The following is a 12,227-nucleotide window of genomic DNA, read 5'->3' on the forward strand; positions in this document are numbered from 1 at the left end:
AGCAATTTTATTGGAAAAATGTGGCTTAACGCTGTCGGATCATATGGACTGTTAAGTACTAGTTCCTCTTGATCACATATTTAAAAAATAAGATGGGAACAAGGCAGTCAGACTAACAATAATTTGGCATCATTAATCTGCTGCGTTTGACCTGGTCTTGGGTACTTCAGGGCCAAAACTTGGCTAAAAATATACTGCTGAACTTTTCACAGGAAGCACAATCGTGCGTTATTAACTGATTTACGCAGCAACCTCAGCATGTAAATGCCTACAAACAAACTGCATCTTTAGTCGCATCCCCACAAAAGCGATAGTTTCAACCCGAACTTTTCAATACACGCCCATGGTTGCTGTTCATTTGTGGAACCTGGGTACATTATATACTGTTGTACAGAGAAAAGTTATGGCTTCCCTTGTCATAGGTCACTTCGTCTTTGTTTTTCCTAACGTCAGATGCCATGTGTGGAGAGGCACCCCCTATAGTACGCAGTGTTTCCTGAAGTATCCTCAAGTTTTCGCAACTCTTCACCTTTCGTCTTCCGTCTTTTGTTACAGCAGTCATCGTGATCCCGGATCGGGGAGGTGCGTGAATCTGTTTCACTACGTCTCTGTTCCCCTTCGCCATCACTCGTTCACTGCAGGTGCAGCAAAGCCTCACGGCTGCGCAGATATATTTGTACTTTTTTTTTTTTTTTTTTAACCTCAGGAGTGACTGCACTTACTAGCCGTCACTTGCAGCGAAGGACTGTCTATGGTCTGAGTCACTACCGGTACACAGAGACAGTTATTCGTGAGTCATCACAAGACGTCACAGTCGTTCCTACCATCTTGGCGAACGCTGTACTGCGCGATTAACTGCACAGATCTCACTGCACGAGACAACACTTCTCGTTTTTACTACATTCAGAAAATGCAAAAGCCTTCTACTTATTTCACACGCACGTTCATTATCACATATTATGCCCGCCCCGATAGCTGAGTGGTCAGCGTGACGGATTGCCGTCCTGACGGGCGCGTATTCGATTCCCGCCTGGGTCGGGGATTTTCTCCGCTCAGGCACTGGTTGTGGTGTTGTCTTCATCATTTCATCCCCATCCGGAGCGTAGGTCGCCCAATGTGGCGTCGAAAGCAATAAGACCTGCACCAAGGCGGCCGGACGTGCCCCGTAAGGAGCCTCCTAGCCAATGACGCCAAACGCCCATTTCCATTTCCACTACATATTATATGTGTACGCTCTGGGCACTGAAGCCAAAGCAAACAAAAACCCTAAAAGGACGAAAACAACATCTACCAATACATTTCTCAGACATCGAAGTAAATCTGTTAGGCTACACCGAACAAACGGTAATGTACGATTTCTGAAACTGAAGGGTAAATGGTTGCTACAAATCCTACCACTCAACTGTTAACTGGAAGCTTTCAAAGTAAGGACTAGCCAGGCGCCGTCACCACATGGAAGTTGATTGAGTGAAAACTTGTCGTTGTCTTATGTCGTGGGTTAGCAGCACATGGGGTCTATCGAATTTCATTCGTGCACATACTATTCCCAGCATTGATTGCTCATCGAGTAAGCTACCTTCAAACGGAAGGATTGGTCCAACAAGTAAAAAGATATTTTTTGCGTTTTATATGCTTCGGATAACTAGCATTAATGAGTTCTGTATGTGTGTTAGGTATGTCGGAGTAGACAAGCTGACCTCATGATCGATGCAATACAATATTCGTTTCTCAAATTTATCTTTACAAAACCACCCTTTCATTAACCCAGGATATATCTAAATTTCAGTTTTATAATTTTACTTTATGTCTCAAATACAGTACTGGCCATTAAAATTGCTACACCACGAAGATGACGTGCTACAGATGCGAAATTTAACCCACAGGAGGAAGATGCTGTGATATGCAAATGATTAGCTTTTCAAAGCATTCACACAAGATTGGCGCCGGTGGCGACACTTACAACGTGCTGACATGAGGAAAGTTTCCAACCGATTTCTCATACACAAACAGCAGTTGACGGCGTTGCCTGGTGAAACGTTGTTGTGATGCCTCGTGCAAGGAGGAGAAATGCGTACCATCAAGTTGCCGACTTTGATAAAGGTCGGATTGTAGCCTATCCCGATTGCGGTTTATCGTATCGCGACAATGCTGCTCGCGTTCGTCGAGATCCAATGACTGTTAGCAGAATATGGAATCGGTGGGTTCAGGAGGGTAATACGGAACGCCGTGCTGGATCCCAACGGCCTCGTATCACTAGCACTCCAGAAGACAGGCATCTTATCCGCATGGCTGTAACGGATGGTGCAGCCACGTCTCGATCCCTGAGTCAACAGATGGGGACGTTTCCAAGACAACAACCATCTGCACGAACAGTTCGACGACGTTTGCAGCATCATAGGCTATCAGCTCGGAGACCATGGGTGCGGTTACCCTTGACGCTGCATCACAGACAGGAGCGCCTGCGATGGTGTACTCAACGACGAACCTGGGTGCAAGAATGGCAAAACGTCATTTTTTCGGATGAATCCAGGTTCTGTTTACAGCATCATAATGGTCGCATCCGTGTTTGGCGACATCGCGGTGAACGCACATTGGAAGTGTGTATTGGTCATCGATATAATGGCGTATCACCCGGCGTGATGGAATGGGGTGCCATTGGTTACACGTCTCGGTCACCTCCTGTTCGCAATGAACGGCACTTTGAACAGTGGACGTTAGATTACAGATGTGTTACGACCCGTGGCTCTACCCTTCATTCGATCCCTGTGAAACCGTACATTTCAGCAGGATAATGCATGACCGCATGTTGCAGGTCCTGTACGGGCTTTTATGGATACTGAAAATGTTCGACTGCTGCCCTGCCCAGCACATTCTCCAGATCACTCACCAATTGAAATCGCCTGGTCAATGGTGGCCGAGAAACTGGCTCGTCACAATACGCCAGTCACTAATCTTGATGAACTGTGATATCATGCTGAAGCTGCATGGGCAGTTGTACCTGTACACGCCATCCTAGCTCTGTTTGACTCAATGCCCAGGCGTATGATGGCCGTTATTACGACCAGAGGTGGTTGTTCTGGGTACTGATTTCTCAGGATCTATGCACCCAAATTGCGTGAAAACGTAATCATATATCCGTTCTAGTATAGTATATCTGTCGAATGAAGTTTATCATCTGCATTTCTTCTTGGTGTAGCAATTTTAATGGCCAGTAGTGTATTAGTCCAGACTGCCTTTAAAGCGACAAAGACGCCATTTTCAGCACCTCACTGAGTTTCAATTAGGTGACATAACAGGGCTACGAGAAACTGTATATTCCTTTAAGGATACGCAGAAAGACCTGACAGGAATGCAGCCACAGACATGATTTTAATACCACCAGAGTGCAAACGGACACTTGGCACTACCGAGAGGGAAGACCATCGTATTGCTCGGGTGCATCGTAACTGCATCTAGATCAGCATTTTGAGTAGCAGTTGGCACCTCAATGACACAACAAACTCTTACAAATCGCTTACTTCAATGGCAGTTCCGTGACGGATGCCCTGTAGCGCGCATTTCACTGACCCCAAACCACCGTGTGGTGTCAAGCGAGAGCCCGTTCAAGGGCAGGGTGGAGTTTTGTTATGTTTTCTGATGAATGATGGTTCTGCCTCGCTGATAGTTATGGCTGTGAACAGGAGGCCAGTTGAGAACCTGCACACAGTGAGTCTGCGGTCTAGACAGACTGGATCTACACCTCGAGTTATGCAGAAGAGCTCTCGTGTTTGCCCCATGCACCCTCACTGCAAATCTTTACGTCAGTCTGGTGATTCGTCCTGTTGTGCTACCAAAGGCATAAAGGAAAAGGGAATGGAGAATCGTCGCTTACTCATGTACTGAAACTTGCGTGATGCCAACAACATCACTTCTGCCACACACTAGCTTACTGGGACTCGGAGTGTGAGTGGAAGATGTTGATGATGATATTTGGATTGAGGGCCACTCAACTGCGCGGTTATCAGCGCCCGTACAAATTCCCAACCTTTTCTCAGTCCTGTCTTGCCGCTTGAATGAATGATGACGAAATGATGAGGACAACACAAACATCCAGTCATCTCGAGGCAGGTGAAAATCCTTGACCCCGCCGGGAATCGAAACCGGGACCCCATGCTCGGGAAGCGAGAACGCGACCGCTAGACCACGAGCAGCGGACGTGAGTGGAAGAGTTAGGGGAGGGGAGGATGTTTCTGGTGAGATGAAGCATCTCTGCGACCGTTTAGAAATATGTAGAAGACGGTATTTAAAAGAAATTTCCCAAATATATATATAGCTGTTGTATTCGCAATAATCATTGTCAGACATTATTTGTGTTAGAATGGAGCAGTGAGCAGGTTCAACCAACATAAGCCAGTTTTGGGCCGAAATTCGTGCTACCTCCAATAAATTAAGGTCCCTGAAATAAACAGAAATTCTAACTGCACGGAATTATTCTTTAAATTCGCGGATTTTAGTTCTATGAATTGAGCTATGCCACAGATAAACAATCTTCAGGCAAAGGCCACGTGATTCGCTGAATGCCAGATATTACGCAAAGTCTGCTGAATTCAGAATCTCTGAAACCAACAGAAACTTCACATACATGTGAGCTTTCATTATAATTAGAAGTTTCAGTTCTGTCATTTGAGCTATCACATTGATCAAGAATGTTTAAGTAAAGAGCACATGACTGGCTGGACGCAACAATTTACGCTAAGTCCAGTTGATTCAAAATGCATGAAACAAATAAACATTCCACAATCATGCTAGTATTCATTATACTCGGGATCTCAAGTTCTGTAATTTAAGCTGGGTCACAGATCAATAACCGTTAAATCGTGGCCACATGATCCACTGAAGACCAGTCTTTAATCACGCTGTCACAAAGACAACTGCATCAAACTCTGTAAAACCACATTAGTTAGGACACTACTCATGAATAACAGTAGACAGCAACACATTACAAATACACACGAGACGTGGCAAGCCACTCTCTCACTTAAACAACACTGTCAGTGAGATTAACAGTCATATCATCTCTATGTTTCCCAATACTACATTTGGTACGTGTGGCTTATGAACTGTTTACATGGGGAGATTTTGAGCAGAATGTTCTTATAACTGCATGTGTAGCCTGTAGAGACTTGTACCACAGAGGTCATAGTTGAGACGATGGAGAACAGGGAGAAAGATTGATTTTGGAGCATGAATGTCCAGCAACCTGTCTGTGCAGGGTGGGCGTATGGGTGGGCGGTGGGCAGTATGAAATGAATAGGGCAAAATTTAGACAAAGGCCATTTATTGGCGAAAGCATGTCAAAAAGGGATCACATGTGCCTAGGGAGGTGAGGGTGAGCCAGAGCGTATAGTTTAGCTACACATAGTTCGCGAAGCTAACCAAAGTTGGCGTCTGCCAATCGGTCCAGTCCGACCGGCATGCTGTCTGCGAGAAACTAGGTCCCCGGCGTCGCAGCACCGGGAGAAGCGGGAGATGTTCCCTGCCACAGGGTGTGCGTCCAAGAGAGGGAGAAGACAAGTGAGCGCAGGCCCGGCGACGCACCACGCGGCTTCCTCCGCCCTGACTGGTAGAGACTGAGAAACCCGCGGGGGCGGCAATGGAACTTTCCAGAGTGCTACCTGCTAAGCGACGCCTGGGGCGGCGTTACCTCGCAAGCACACGAGGGAGGCGCGTGATCATGGTGCCCTTCCTCAGTGCTGACTTTCTGTTGCTAGACTGTGGGACGAAAGAATTTACAGGCAGCTAACACTGCCGGCCATGGCTTGGCCTTAACGGAAAAATGAAGTTAACCGAAAAGTCAGGGAAAGTAACAGTCCGATTTCGCAGGCAGTCGAGTCACAGGCGTCTAGTTCTGGGGCGTTACTGGAAGTGCACAATTAGAATCGATCTTTCAGTTTATGCAAGAGGCAGAGAAAAGATAGAAAAGGGAAGAAAAGAGAGGTCTTGCAATGATACTTTAACATTATACTCCTGAGAGCACAAGTTTAATGGATTCCTTAATAACATGAAGCTGAGCAGGCCGTTCTGGCCGAGCGGTTCTAGGCGCTTTAGTCCGTAACCGTGCTGCTGCTACGGTCGCAGATCGAATCCTGCCTCGGGCATGGGTGTAAGGATGTCCTTAGGTTAGTTAGGTTTAAGTAGTTCTAAGTCTAGGGGACTGATGACCTCAGATGTTAAGTCTCATAGTGCTCAGAGCCATTTGAACCATAAAGCAGACAACTCAAAGCTACAATCAACACGTGATTTTACGCAAGAAAGTTAGGAATAATAAAGGATCTTTAAACATTTCCCTAACATCCTCAAGATAAACAAATATGCATATAAGTGAATAATCTATCTGAAACGTCAACTTAAATTAAAACAACAAAATATCTTTGTTCATGGTACCAGAGGAAAGCTTAATCGAAAGCGTCCTTACCTAACGAAGCCCTGTGCAGCAGTAACTTGCAGGTCCTCTGCCTGAGAGCATCCAGTCTGCGTGCGGCGGAGAGAGTTGGCCCCTCAGACCATTCATCTGAGCCACGTAAAAATAGACGTTCACCCCAGGTGACTGATCTTCCTCTCTTGTTTCAGCACTGCCCATCTACAAGTTAAGTTGGGACTACCATTTCAACACTCTGTAAGAGTTCTGGCAATAGGGGGGACAAATTCACAACAGTCGAATTTAATCACTCAACTGGTAAAGTGAGAAACTAAACGGACTGTGCAAGGGAAAATAAATAAAAGCAGAAGGTATTTTCTGCTCTGAGTGTTCCTGTGGCAGCGTGAAACAGCAGAAAGACTATTGGCTCTGAGCACTATGGGACTTAACATCTAAGGTCATCAGTCCCCTAGAACTTAGAACTACTTAAACCTAACTAGCCTAAGGACATCACACACATCCATGCCCGAGGCAGGATTCGAACTTGCGACCATAGCGGTCGCGCGGTTCCAGACTGAAGCGCCTAGAACCGCTCGGCCACACCGGCCGGCGCAGAAAGACTAGACGCTGTCCACATGTTAAGGTGCCAGATGCACTTAATACTAACGTAACGGGCTCTGTTACTCCAGTTGAGATGTTTCATATAGTTACTGACCGAATTTAAAAGAAAATGCTGTCATAATCTGCTAGTTATGGGGTACAATATTATGTGTTAAATCCTGCTTACTCGTCAAAAACTGGACAACAATTCAAGCAAATCGCATTAATTAATAACATTACAAAACCAAATGATTACAATACTTCTCTTAGTGTTGACCAGATGTGTCGCAAAAAAAGGGCGACAGACAAAATAAACGATGTCGTTCAGTATATACGGGGTGCTCAAAAAGTCTCTCCGCAGTGCCGTATGATTGTTAGCCGCGCGTGACGTATGCCGCAGTGAATATACCGAAATGAAACTCAGTTAAATACAAGTTACTAATTTATTAAATATTCATTTTTACTTAGAAATTTTCACATTAAATGTTGAAAGTGCCCCCCCCCCCCTGTCGCTGAACACACAATTCAATGCATCTAATGATGTTTCCAAACACAAGCTGTAACATTTCTTCTGTAACAGAAGCAAAGAAAGTGGATATTGCAGTTTTCAGTTCATCGATGGATTTCGGACGGTTTTTAGAGAGAGTTGCTTTCGCTGCACCCCAGAAGAAAAAGTCAGATCGTGTTAGGTCAGGCGATCGTGGAGGCCAAAGTCCCTGTGAAATTATGCTATCACCAAAAACGTCAGCAAGCAGTGACACTGAAACGCGAGCTAAACATAAATGTTCACGTCAACACGTAACGACACACACCAACGATACTGCTGACGCTGGCTGAGATAAGCGAAACAGTGGAATGTTGGGAGAGTTCATTAGAAGGGAAGTAACTCAGGCAGGCGAACAATCATACGGTACGCGCGGCTAACAATCATACGGTACGACAGAGAGACATTTTGAACACCCCGTACAATTCCTAAGTCGCTGGTGTTGAAGTGCCTAATCTTGATGCTGCTGTAGAAGTGGACCACGGCTTGTCAGCGTGGCGCTTATGTTCTCTTTGCATAGAGGCCACTGCTGTAGCGTTGTCGTCCTGGAGAGGGTTCGGTCAGCGTGCAGTTGGCTGACGTCTTCTTCACAACCCTCTCTGCTCTCTCGTTTCCAAATGGCGTGCCAGCGCTTGGCTTTACGCCATAGCATTATGTTGAAGTTCGACGCAGTAAGAGGAGTATTACTGTTAGAAGCTGTGTACCTGAGGTAGCGTAACACATGGCGTGCAAATTATCTAGGTTATATCCATCCAGTATATGAGAATCAGGGCACCTAGGCACTTCCAGCCTAGTTTACACATATTTCCAAAGCTACTGGAAACTTGTAATCGCTCACAAGCCCCAGAAAATAATGAACTGAAACAAGAGGTAGCGCTTTGGGTGTCGTGGCATGCCAGGCTCTCGCCAACCCACCACCAGATAATTTCCAGTTCATTCTGGAGAATGTGCTGGACAGGGTTGCTGTCGACCACCTCCCGTTTGAGGCTAGTGCAGGACAGGACAGGACAGTCAGTAAGCTATCTTGTGTTACCTTGTTGACAGATAATTCCACGGAGACCTCTATGACAGGGCACTCCCACCAACCTAACATACGACCTAATTATGCCCCTGCTGTCCGTAGTACCCGCTAAGTTAACCAGGGGTAATCAAGTTGTGCACCCCATGACAGTCCAGAAAATAACACCTCTCACGACATTGGTGAAATCAGTCTAGCAATGTTCATTTTCCTTGGAACCTCAACACATGGATGTGTCCATCAAGCTATTCACAGAACTGGGACTTGTCTGAGAAAACGACATTAAACCGCTTCTGCGTCCAATGTCATCACTGAGTGCATCTCTGCTGGCACGTCTGTGCTGATGCTTCAAGGGAAGCTGCTACAATGGTCGCAGTGCTGAGAATATGTGTCACTTCAGATGTCACTGCACTGTCCATGTGGATACCTGACTAGTTCCAAACAAAGTTCCTGACTTAAGATATATTATGTGGCTGTACGATGCTGCACCTCTGAGTGAACAATACTTCTGTCCTCTCAGGCGCTAGTCGCGTGGGCTATTGAGATCCTGCACAGCGTTGTGCATGGTCCTGCTGAACACATAAATGAGATATTCGCGTGACAATTGTAAGACCCCGACCAATGCGAGCAGAAACATTGTTGTTCCGCTGATGTCACACATAGACAGGTGCAGATGGACAACCTCTTTACACGAACACAAAAAACGATCTTCTTAGAAAACAATAACCATTCACATGCTGTGTCTTAATAAGAAATCCGTTGGGTAATCTTTCTCTATATACAGAATATAGATAGCGCTACTCATATACACTGTTTTGCACTGAAATGCTAATCATTTGCACATCCAAGAATGTAGCACACTTCTTGACCGATTGATGTTTGTTGCAAGGATCCTCCAAGGTGTTGCAGTCTTACTGAATAGCAGTGTATTTTAGAATGCTCCTTAAAAATACTTAACGAAAAAGTATTTTTCTGTTTAAAGCTTTCTAATACTTGTCTTTGCTTTTCAGTGACTGAACAGAGCGCTTTGATCGCCTTTCTGATGTAATCATTTCCAAGGCTGAATATCATCGTACAGCACAGGACTTGTAGAAGTTTTTTCCCTTCATACAAAAAAACGGAGTTCGAATTTTACTGCTATCACTGAGAAGAGAATGTAGCTACCTTCCTCGAACAGGTGGTAGGTACACTTATCTAAGGGAGGGGAATCATCAGTGTTATCAATTTTTTGATCCGTTTTTCACTGGAACTTGTCTCTCTCAATCAAGGATATATCGTATGGTGTCTGGTCTGAATCACGAAAATAATATCTCCGTCTACTGTCTCATCTCTATTTTTGTATGTTAAGCTTACACGTGCACACAAGCTTTCATTGTTCATAACTGATGTATCTGGCGGAAATGCAGATAATGCTACTTCCGCAGGATTGAAATACCGTATTGTAACAAGCTGGTTTGTTATGTGGAGAGTGCAGAGAAATTTGGTGGTGCTAGTCTACTGTGAAACTGGAAATCGTTAGTGTTTCTCACACTTGTCACTTTCTAATACCTTTACCTTCTTTCAATCACGTGAACATTGATATCCATCCGGTTATGACTGTGCTGAAACTAGCTCGAACTACGTAGAAATAGCCAGTAAGAAGACTTTAATCAGTAACTTATGTGTGTCAATATAGAAACTTCCTGGTAGATTAACAGGTTGTGCCTTGTTGGGACTCCAGTGTGGGACCTCTGTATTTTGAAAGCAAGTGCTCTACCAACTCAGCTATCAGAACACGCCTCACGGTCCGTACTCTCAGGTTAGCTTCCGCCAGTACCTCGTCTCGGGTGGCTCAGTTGTTAGAGCACTCGCTCGCTAAACACGAGGCTGCCAGATTCGAGTCTTGGTCAGGCACAGAGTTCCAGTCAGCCATGAAGTTCTACAACAGCTCCCATACCGCTGCAGGGTGAAAATTTCTTTCTGGGTGTGTCAGTAGCGTTGACAGATACATGGTACAGTGAAGTGGTTTCAAAATGCCAGGTGTGAATAGCAACCTAAACGATAATTTTTGTCCTACCACATCACGTGTCGTATAATCTCATTTTCATCTCCAAATGTTGTTCTTCGTTATTTATTTCTGTATTTTCCATGCTCCACCGTCCTATGTCTCATGTCGTGTACCATCTGTTACAGGGAGGCTCGGTGGACCGTAGGCTGCCGTTCGCCATCTTGTCAGCGATGCACCTGCTGGGAGCGCTGTCGGTGTCGTTCCTGCCGGAAACTGCGCTGCAGAGGCTGCCGGAGTCTCTGCAAGACGCCGCCGAGTTTGGCAGAGGGCGTCCCTACTGGAGCTGGAGACTCATCGCCCCGCCGTCATACGTTCAGGGACAATAGGCGCCCTCAGTTACGGTCCAGTCTCCCATTTTGTCTTACATACTTCAAACTGAAGAACAACTTGTCTACTGAAGTGGGAAAAAAGCTTTAACTCTAGTATTGTACATATTGTAAATTGTCGCACGAAGTACGCACCAAGGTCGCAGTAACCCTTAATGATTTGCAGGTGAAATGCTTGAAAATATAATATTTTGTAATGAAATTTGGCTCTGACTTACTAAACTCATTTTATTTTACCTCTCTCATGTACTTTTTCAGTCGGTATTATTATTAACAAATCTGAAATTCGAGACTAAGTAAAAACAGTCATAGAAACTTTTCAGGGAAGAAACCTGAAACTGATCCCGATCTAAAGACTTTATTTGCAGTTCAGTTAGATGTTGACGATATTCATTTAATGAACTGCACATATTACACGAAACGTTGAGGTATTCTCAGTTATTCATTAATGCGTTAATTCATTATTTCCACATTTTTGGAATATGGACTACAATGATATCGGCAAATGGGAGGCCTGAACTATTAGGGACAACTGTGTTCCAGCAATAGCCACTCTCACTGTGACGAGTGGATTTTCTTCGTCAGTCGGCAGTCTGATGCACTTCGCCATTGTTCATAAACGCTGCAGTATCATCAGCTTCAGAATCACTTCCATCACGAGAGTGACTTCCATCACTTCCACAATTGGGTCGTTCTGACAGTGCTTCCTGTATAGGATCTTCTGTTAGTAAAATATCTCTTTTTTACGTGCCATTTTCTCATAAATGAACTTCACAAATGTTCAAATGTGTGTGAAATCTTATGGGACTTAACTGCTAAGGTCATCAGTCTCTAAGATTACACACTACTTAACCTAAATTATCCTAAGGACAAACACACACACCCATGCCGTAGGGAGGACTCGAACCTCCGCCGGGACCAGCCGCACAGTCCATGACTGCAGCGCATAAGACCGCTAGGCTAATCCCGTGCGGCGAACTTCACATTCAGAGACTAAATGGTTACACAATCTGTAATCTAGGATCACAGTAACCCTTAAAAGATATTTCTGTCAAATTAATTAGACAACTGTGCCTCACAATTGTGAGCGTCCGTCGTCTACTATGTCTCACTCATTGCTGAATTTGCGTTGGTGTCAGCGAGCTGTGTATGTGCAGCGGCGTATGCGCAGGAACGAGAAGAAAGAAGAAAAAGATCCGTCAGAGTGACTCTGGTATACACTTCTAGGATCAGAAATCATGCTCTGACTCGTTGGTCCACCAGATCAACGATGTTAAACAGAGAGGTCTCTTCCA

The 12,227-nt window shown here is 45.0% G+C and overlaps 1 protein-coding gene across 1 annotated transcript in view; it reads left to right on the forward strand.

Annotated features, from left to right (window-relative positions):
* The window catches only part of LOC124788448 (solute carrier family 22 member 7-like), a 128,734-nt gene extending 117,802 nt beyond the window's left edge, over positions 1-10,932 (forward strand). Inside the window, exon 8 of the mRNA XM_047255720.1 lies at positions 10,732-10,932. Within this exon, the coding sequence (XP_047111676.1) occupies positions 10,732-10,932 (201 nt within the window). The remainder of the gene's footprint in view (positions 1-10,731) is intronic.
* Positions 10,933-12,227: the final 1,295 nt, after the last annotated feature.

Source organism: Schistocerca piceifrons, chromosome 3 (genome assembly GCF_021461385.2).
Source record: "Schistocerca piceifrons isolate TAMUIC-IGC-003096 chromosome 3, iqSchPice1.1, whole genome shotgun sequence".
NCBI lineage: Eukaryota > Metazoa > Arthropoda > Insecta > Orthoptera > Acrididae > Schistocerca > Schistocerca piceifrons.